The following is an 8553-nucleotide window of genomic DNA, read 5'->3' as shown; positions in this document are numbered from 1 at the left end:
ACTCGCGAGCGTGCTCTCCTCCACTTCCTTCCCACTCTCCCTCGCCCCGGCCTCGCCATCTCCGCGCCGCGGCCCCTCGGCGGCCCCAGATCCCACCGGCGAGCCGCAGCATGGACCGTCTCCGGGCGGGGAGCCCCGTCTACGGGCGGCAGCGGAGCGGCAGCAGCACGGGCTCCTCCTCCCCCGGCGGCGTCTCCCCCTCGCACCACCGCTCCTCCTCCACCTCCTCCGCCGCCTCCGCCGCGGGCGCGGCCGGCATCTCCAACGTCCGCCGCACGCAGAACGTCGCCGCGCGCGCCGCGGCAGCGAGGCTCGCGCAGGTCATGGCCTCGCAGAACGCCGCCGCGGCCGCCGGCGACGACGACGACGACGACGACTACGCCGCCGACCACCCGCCGCCGCCACCTGGGAGGTTCGGAAGTGGCAGGGTAGCGCACGGCAGCAACGGCGTGTCCCTGCTTGGGCGCTCCGCGAGATCTCCCTCCCCTGCGGTATTTTGCTTCCGGATCCCTTGCTCGTCGCCATTGATGCTGCTTCTCTGCTTAGGGAACGCCCGTTCTGGGATGCTGCTATGGGCAAACTAGTCCAAATTGGTCAAACTGAGGTCAAATTGTTACGAAACCGTCCATGATTGGATGAATTTGCAAATGAAGATAGTTCCTACTCGCTAGTGCTAGATCACCTTCTAGTAATGCTTGTTAAATCGTTTGGAGTTAGAATTGGGGGGAAATTGATCAGTGCAGTACTGCAGTGTGTTAGTGTCTCGGACTTTCAGCTCTACTCAATTTCCCAACTGCTGTTCTGTGGCTTTCTGCTAATTTGATCTCCTCATGTTTTCATTAGTTAGGTCGGAACATTGTAGAGCCACCTCCTACCGTCCGCTCATCATCGGCAGGCAGGCCAGCTGTTTCATCACGACCGATCACCACAGTGGTGCCACCGATCAAAACCAACACGACACTGCGAACCCCATCCCCTATTCCACCTGTGGCTGTGGAGCCTCCAGTGGATCACACTCGGCCGAAAAGGTACACTTGTTACATTTCCCTCTCAAAGACGTGGAATATAAGTTGTACGCTAAAAATAGACTAGTCTAAATTATTGCATGATCAGTGGTACCAGTGTCCCAGCAAATGCTGCAAAACTAAGTGAATTACTTGTTGTACCACTCTTTGGAAGAAGTGATGCTAGTATGCCACTAACTTACTGCATCTGTCAGCTCTTGCTACGGGTTTAGTCTGAATTAGCATTTATGTATAGTTGCATCAATGTAAGCATTGTCCCCAATAAGATATGGTCAAACAACATTGCCCATAAATTAACCTGAAAAAAATAAACAAACAAAGAAATGTCACAGTGGTTTTTTTTGAAAGAATGACACCAGTAGCATAAATTTGAAATAACAAAAAGATTTCTGTCCACTGTGTACAGTTGCAGCAGTAAGCTCCTGATGTTTTATCTATACGATGATTTGCATGATTGCTACAGTGTCACAGTGTGACTGAAATCACTCTCAACTAAATTGGGAATTCAGGTACTAGATTAGATCTTCTGGTGAAAATTGTCTTACTCTGTCCCCCAAAAGTGCATTTCTAGTTTTTTCCTAAGTCAAAATATCTAAATTTTGACCAAGGTTATTGGTAAGATTATCAAAATTATGACACCAAATAGGTATACTATGAACATATATTTCATGATAGATCTAATGATACTTATTTGGTGTCTTAAATCTTGATAGTCTTCTCTATAAACTTGGTCAAACTTAGGATAGTTTGACCTAGGAAAAAATTAGAAATACACTCTTTTTGGGATGGATGCCAGATAAACACCTTTTCTATATGTTACAGCGAGTGCTGCATTGGTTTTGTTACAATGGAAACTGGGATTAAATGTTGTTGCATTATCAATTGCTACTTATAGCTTTGTTTTCTTTTCAACTTTTTTCTTTATTTTTGAAAGAAACAAGGGAAACATAGTGATTCAACCCTCATTTTCTCTTTAGATTTGATGCGGGGCTTCATAACTCAAGAGAATCGGGACTAAAAAGAGAGGCATCCACGCTTCAAGATGAGGTGTTCATTTTTCTCTGAAGATGTCACTTATATTTTTTTTGCTCAGTTTTTCTTATTAACTGTTAGGCCCCCTTTGGAACGTGGGATTTTTTCACATTCCTGCGTTTTTCCTGTGAAAAAATGAACTAAATCCTATGGAATTCCCTATACAATTCCTGTGAAATTCCTGCGTTCCAAAGGGGTCCTTAGGGGTTCTGACTGTAACATCAAATACTTGAGAATGTATATCTGTGTCAAAGACTAATGCTATACTGTTATACAGCTTGATATGCTACAAGAGGAGAATGAAAGTGTTCTAGAAAAGGTGAAACAACAATACCATTAATATACAGTGTAATGTAGTCAGTGTTTCTATGTGGTGCTTCAGTAAATTATTTCTTAATCTTGATTGACAGTTGCGACTTGCTGAAGAAAGATGTGAGGAAGCTGAAGCTAGAGCCAAGGAGCTTGAGAAACAGGTGAGATAAGATCGACTAAAAACATGTTATTTTTTTGGATTTGCTTGCTTCACGATGAGAGGGAGCAGCTCTTGGTGAAGGAGGATGAGATCAGACATAGATGGCAAGAGTATTTTGATAAATTGTTCAATGGTGAGAACAAGAATACCACCGTTCAACTAGACGACTCGTTTGATGACACTAACAGGCGCTTTGTGCGGAGGATTCAAGAATCGGAGGTCATAGAAGCCTTGAAAAGGATGAAAGGGGGCAAAGCGATGGACCATGATGGTATCCCAATCAAGGTGTGGAGATGTCTCGGGGATATAGCTATAGTATGGCTAACCAAGATGTTCAACAATATCTTTCGATCGAACAAGATGCCTGAGGAGTGGAGAAGAAGCATATTGGTACCAATCTACAAGAACAAGGCAGATATCCAAAGTTGTACTAATTATCGGGGAATTAAGTTGATGAGCCACACTATGAAGTTATGTGAGAGAGTCATCGAGCAGCGCCTGCGAGGAACGATGCAGATATCAACAAACCAATTTGGTTTCATACTCGGAAGGTCAACCACAGAAGCAATCTTCTTAATATGACAGGTTATCTAGCAGTTTAGAGAGCAGACGAAGGACCTCCATTTGGTTTTCATGGACTTAGAAGGCTTATGACAAGATACCAAGAAATGTTATGTGGTGGTCTTTGGGCAAACATAAAGTCCCATCAAAGTACGTGACCCTCATCAAGGACATGTACAACAATGTTGTGACTAGTGTTCGAACAAACGATGGTAACACAGATTACTTCCCGATTAAAATTGGACTTCATCAAGGGTCAGCCTTAAGCCTGTATCTCTTTGCCTTGGTAATGGATGAGATTACCAGGAACATACAAGGGGATATCCCTTGGTGTATGTTGTTCGCTGATGATGTAGTGTTAGTGGACGAAAGCCAGACGGTAGTAAATAGGAAACTAGAGTTATGGCGGCAGACCTTTAAGTCTAAAGGTTTTAGATTTAGCAGAACTAAAACCGAATACATGAGATGCGACTTTGGCGGAGTTGTACAGGAGGAGGGAGATGTGAGTTTGGAAGGTCAAGTAGTGCCTAAGAAGGATATCTTCGGTATTTGGGATCGATGCTACAGAGGGATGGAGATATTGATGTGGACGTTAGCCATAGAATCAAAGCAGGGTGGATCAAGTGGCGACAAGCTTAGGGTACCACAAAAGCTAAAAGGCAAGTTCTATAGAACGACGATTATACCGGCTATGTTATATGGAGCAGAATGTTGGCCTACAAAGATTCGACATGTTCAACAACTGAGTGTTGCAGAAATGAGTATGTTGCGATGGATTTGCGGTCACACAAGAATGGATCGAATTCGGAACGATGATATACGTGATCGCCTGAGGTAGCACCAATTGAAGAAAAGCTTGTCCAACATCGGTTGAGGTGGTTTGGCCATGTCCAAAGGAGACTTCCAGAGGCACTAGTGGATTGTGGAGTCCTAAGCCAAGCTAATAATATGAGGAGAGGTAGAGGTAGACCGAAATTGACATGGGGGGAGGCAAGTAAAAAGAGATTTGAAAGCTTGGGATATACCTAGAGATCTATGTTTGAATAGGAGTGCTTGGAAAGCAGCTATTGAAGTGTCTGTACCGTGACTTGGGGCTCTTGGTGGGTTTCAACTCTAGCCTACCCCAACTTGCTTGGGACTGAAAGGCTATGTTGTTGTTGTGATTTGTTTGCTTCACTAGGATACCTTTGCTCATTTGTAAGATGTGGTCTGATGTCTATCTCTAATGTAATTGAACCTGAACCTTAAAATACTGGAAGAATTTGGCCTTTCCACGCTGTGTAGGGTTTTATATCCATGAAATAATTGCTTTTTGTGTAGTGACTATATGCATGCTTGCTTAGATCATAATTTATTGTTATACAGGTAGCTGCTCTTGGAGAAGGAGTATCATTAGAAGCTCGTCTCTTGAGCAGGTTTGTTCTGTGTTTGAATGCACATGTTTTATAAATCCACTACTGGTCATGACAAACATGCACATGCATACTGGCAGGAAGGAAGCAGCACTTAAGCAGAGGGAGGTTAGTTTTCTTCTTGTGTTCTGCTATAGGTTGCTGTCATTCATATGTTATCATACTGCTCGTTTAGCCACGATGCATATTTTCTCAACTGTTAGATCTTAAATGTTGTTTAATGTTAAAATGACGATAATTCCTGTGTGGAACTTCAATTTCAGTCTTTACACTTTGTGTTGTCACTAAATATATTATGTTCAATTGTTCATGCTAAATACTTAGTGCTTCGAAGTTTCCTGAAATGATATACTATGAAAGCGCATGAATATATATTTTAAAAGCTGTTACAAACTAAATAGCCGCATATAAACTTACTTATCCCTTAACCGCACTTTGATGCTAATTTTGTAACTCTTTAGTCAATACTTCATTCATCCTCAGGCCGCACTAAAAGCTGCAAGAGAATCAAAGGATGGTAGAGATGGGGAAGTAACAACATTAAGGCAAGAACTTGAGGTAAATATACTTCTGACAAATTTTAATGTCCAAATCTTTGTTGTATATGCTGCTTTATTGGACTCCTATTGTTCACTTACCACGTTTGAATAGTCTGCCAAAGAAGAGGTTGCATCAGCAATGGACCAGCTAAAGGAGGCAGAGTCTGAAACGAAGGCTCTCCGATCTATGACTCAGAGAATGGTCTTAACTCAAGAAGAAATGGTTAGCCTGATTACTGCTCAATCCTCCTTTTGTTTTAATGACATGGATTTTAATCTAGTTAGAACTTTGTAGGAGGAGGTTGTCCTAAAAAGGTGCTGGCTTGCACGCTATTGGGGCTTAGCAGTTCAATATGGTAAGTTGCTTGATAAATCTTAATGGAAAAGTCTTGAACATTTTTTTGATTATACTGACTAGTCACTAGACATTTAGAAAGGAGGTGCTTGTGTGGTACTATTGATGAGAAGCATTCCATTTGCACATGCACTATTCATTTTTTATTTTTCTCTCTTCAAAGGCTGCTAAATAGCTTATTTACTGTGATTTACTTTATTGGATGAATTTCAACAAGATACCATGTTATGGGTCTTCTAGCCGCTCATCCACTGATGATGTTATTATATGGACATCAGCAAAAGATAACTGTTCTTAGTATAGAGCAAGATACAACATTTTATGTAATTACTGTGCAATGTAATGGCATAGCTTGTCTCTCAATGCTCATGCTTAATCTTCACACTAAACCTTAGCTAACCTGGCTGTCTTTAGTACTGTACATGTATGGTTTGTCTGGCCCATGTCTAGGATTGGCAACCGAAAAGCAATTGGGCCTTGTCTAAAAAATGTGCAGTATGCCTGCATCAGGGGCACTTAACTGCTGATGTTTTGTTTCCCACCTTATTCATGATTATCTGATGATTGATTAATCAACTTCAAGGTGTGTATCCCGAAATTGCGGTATCAAAATATGAACATTGGTCATCATTGGCTCCTCTTCCTCTCGAGGTTGTTCTTTCTGCTGGTCAAAAAGCTAAGGAGGAACCTCGAAAACAAGGCAAGTTTGCATCCTTATAATACTTAAGTTGTAGATCTTAATTTATTCCATGCACCCCAATTATATAATGGCTTGAAATTTGTTCATGCAGGTGAAAATGGTCAGGGCAGAAATAAACTTGCACGAGAAATGAGTGATGTAATGGGAGAAGGCAATATAGAGAGCATGCTTTCAGTTGAAATGGGCCTTAGAGAGCTTTCTTCATTGAAGGTGTTACATTCACTTCCTTTTGTTTCTAGATTTCTCCAAGGCAACGTTGCGGTAGCTGTTACTCAAATGTAGAGGCAACCTCCTGCATAAGAAAAACCATGAGGGAAGACATAAACTCTCCTAATATCCTGAAACTGTTGGTAGGTTATCGTAATATCCAAAATTCCAAATGTAAAACTTAACATGCTGGTTCTGTTTTGCTTCTGCTGAAAGTTGGAAGGACTTGGTTGGACTTCCTACTGCTCAAAGTAACCCTTTTTTTTATACAAAGGCTATTTAAAAGTTGGACAAATCAGTGAATCACACTGGCAACAAGGGCTATTTTGCCATTATACTATTGCACACTTTCTCGCCATTTGTAATTATTGGCTGGCTACTCTAGCATGTTAAACCCAAATTCCTGTTATTGTCATGTAGGTGGAAGATGCTGTTGTAGTTGCACTTGGCCAACATCGCAGACCTAGCATAGTTCGTCAGTTCACATCAGGTTTGCTGTTTTTGTTATATTTTTTTCTCTTCATTCCAGTGAAATTGTAATTGCTTCATTGCTATAGTAAAATTTTAATGGCACTAAGTTTATGGTTGGGCTTGAGATTAGTTCCCTTTCATTTGCAATATAGTTTTCTTTCATCTTTTTTTTTTCTTCGAAAAACATCTGTTGTGCGAGATTAATGAAATTTGATGTATCAGTTATCGTCTGTTACACGTCTCATGGCAAGTTTTGAGTTAATTATGTGTTTGCAACATCCAAATCCATTTGCATAGTTGCATTGTGTTCTTCCAAATACTATCTCACGAACACTGTAATGCTACATGATAGTAACTATCACATGAAAGTATGAAACAAATACTGACTGTAGGGTTCTGTGATGCCATCTACAAATGCATGCATTTGATTTTCTTTTCAGGGGGGAATTTTACTTTTAAATGCATCTATTCGCTTGCTTGCAGAGTTAGTAACTAATCAAGTTCTGGATTCTTTTGTTTTCTACTTTTTTTTTTTCAGATTTCAAATCACCTGGTGAACCTAAATACTTGGAGGCATTTGGTACTACTTCCCTCCACCTTGTCTAATAGGATTTCCGTGAAATTCCACTTTTACTGTATTTCACTACATGCATCCAGAAGCATTTCAGTCAGGTTTGTATGGCTTGGATTCAAAACTGAGACTATTTCTTCATTTTGCAGATCTTAGCCCAGAAGAGGCTGAAGATGTTAGCTTTAAGCAGGTAAACCTTCAGCCATGTGAACTCTGCAATTCTTCCATTATTATTAAACATGATTTACGAGATTCGCCCTAAATTCAGGCATGGCTTATATACTTCTGGAGAAGAGCCAAAACTTATGGTGTTGAGGAAGATATTGCTGATGACCGGCTTCAGTTTTGGATTGGTCGCAACGCACAAGCTCCAAATTCTCATGACGCTATAGATGGTATGATGCTTGCATGTTACTAGTTACTAAACTAATTAACTACTTGTCAGATCTTGCTGTTAAATTTACTGATCATCATGATGCTCATAGGGTGGACTTAAATCTTTTTTTTTTTGAGGCGCATGAGTGGACTTAAAGTCTCCGCAGTTCCTTTTGAGCATTTGACCCCAAAGAATGATCGGGCAGTCTTATTGCTATTGAAAGTGCAAGCCAAAAGATTGTTTTAGATGTCTTTATGCATACACTAGCTAAAGATTGCTCTGTGAAACACACCCTTCTATACATGCTGTCTATTTGTTGTTTTTTCATGGCTTCTTGGCTTCTTGCATCAGATCAGTTGTTCTGGTCCAAGGTGGCATCTTTTACATTGTCTTCTGACTGCGGTTCTGTCAATTTTATGACTGCAGTGGAGAGGGGTCTAACAGAGCTCAGGAAATTGGGCATAGAGCAGCAATTGTGGGAGGGCTCGCGAGCAGATATAGATCAAGCTTCTTTGGCGATGGAGAATCAGTAAGAATTTGAGAATTTTCCATGGCTGTGTATCATCCCAGTTTTGGAGAAACGGGAACATCGGTTCCCAGCAGGTCTCGGCCCGTTGCATCATCAGGTATCAGTCACAAAATAGTGCTCCGAGCTTGGGGTGTGAGCGATGGACTTTGTCCAAATTCCGATGAGTCTGTGTAGTGCATGTGCAAGCCATTCTTCTGTTATTAAAATTAAAATAGCTTTGTGAAATGTGTACTAGCTTTGCGTTGGCAAGAGAACCGATGACAATGACGACCTCACTTCCAGCAATTGTGAATTTTGTGATTA

The 8553-nt window shown here is 41.5% G+C and overlaps 1 protein-coding gene across 1 annotated transcript; it reads left to right on the top strand.

Moving 5' to 3' along the window:
* LOC136457067 (coiled-coil domain-containing protein SCD2-like) lies at nt 1-8553 on the top strand. Its single transcript, XM_066457110.1, has 17 exons — nt 1-491; nt 844-1028; nt 2003-2072; nt 2335-2376; nt 2468-2530; nt 4456-4505; nt 4583-4610; nt 4986-5060; nt 5154-5264; nt 5337-5397; nt 5980-6096; nt 6188-6306; nt 6724-6793; nt 7313-7354; nt 7495-7535; nt 7614-7740; nt 8148-8553. The coding sequence occupies exons 1-17, from the start codon at nt 111-113 to the stop codon at nt 8252-8254; spliced, it is 1689 nt and encodes a 562-aa protein (XP_066313207.1). The 5' UTR covers nt 1-110; the 3' UTR covers nt 8255-8553.

Source organism: Miscanthus floridulus, chromosome 6 (assembly GCF_019320115.1).
Source record: "Miscanthus floridulus cultivar M001 chromosome 6, ASM1932011v1, whole genome shotgun sequence".
NCBI classification, from domain to species: Eukaryota; Viridiplantae; Streptophyta; class Magnoliopsida; order Poales; family Poaceae; genus Miscanthus; species Miscanthus floridulus.
Note: the sequence above shows the minus strand (reverse complement) of the source record. Positions and strands in the feature narration are given on the sequence as shown.

Excerpts from the sequence above, each read along its gene's own strand:
- LOC136457067 (XM_066457110.1), top strand. The coding sequence starts at position 111 with ATGGACCGTCTCCGGGCGGGGAGCCCCGTCTACGGGCGGCAGCGGAGC. Across the intron at positions 4,506-4,582 it reads GAAGCTCGTCTCTTGAGCAG|GAAGGAAGCAGCACTTAAGC; the intron begins GTTTGTTCTGTG and ends GCATACTGGCAG. Across the intron at positions 7,741-8,147 it reads TTCTCATGACGCTATAGATG|TGGAGAGGGGTCTAACAGAG; the intron begins GTATGATGCTTG and ends TTATGACTGCAG.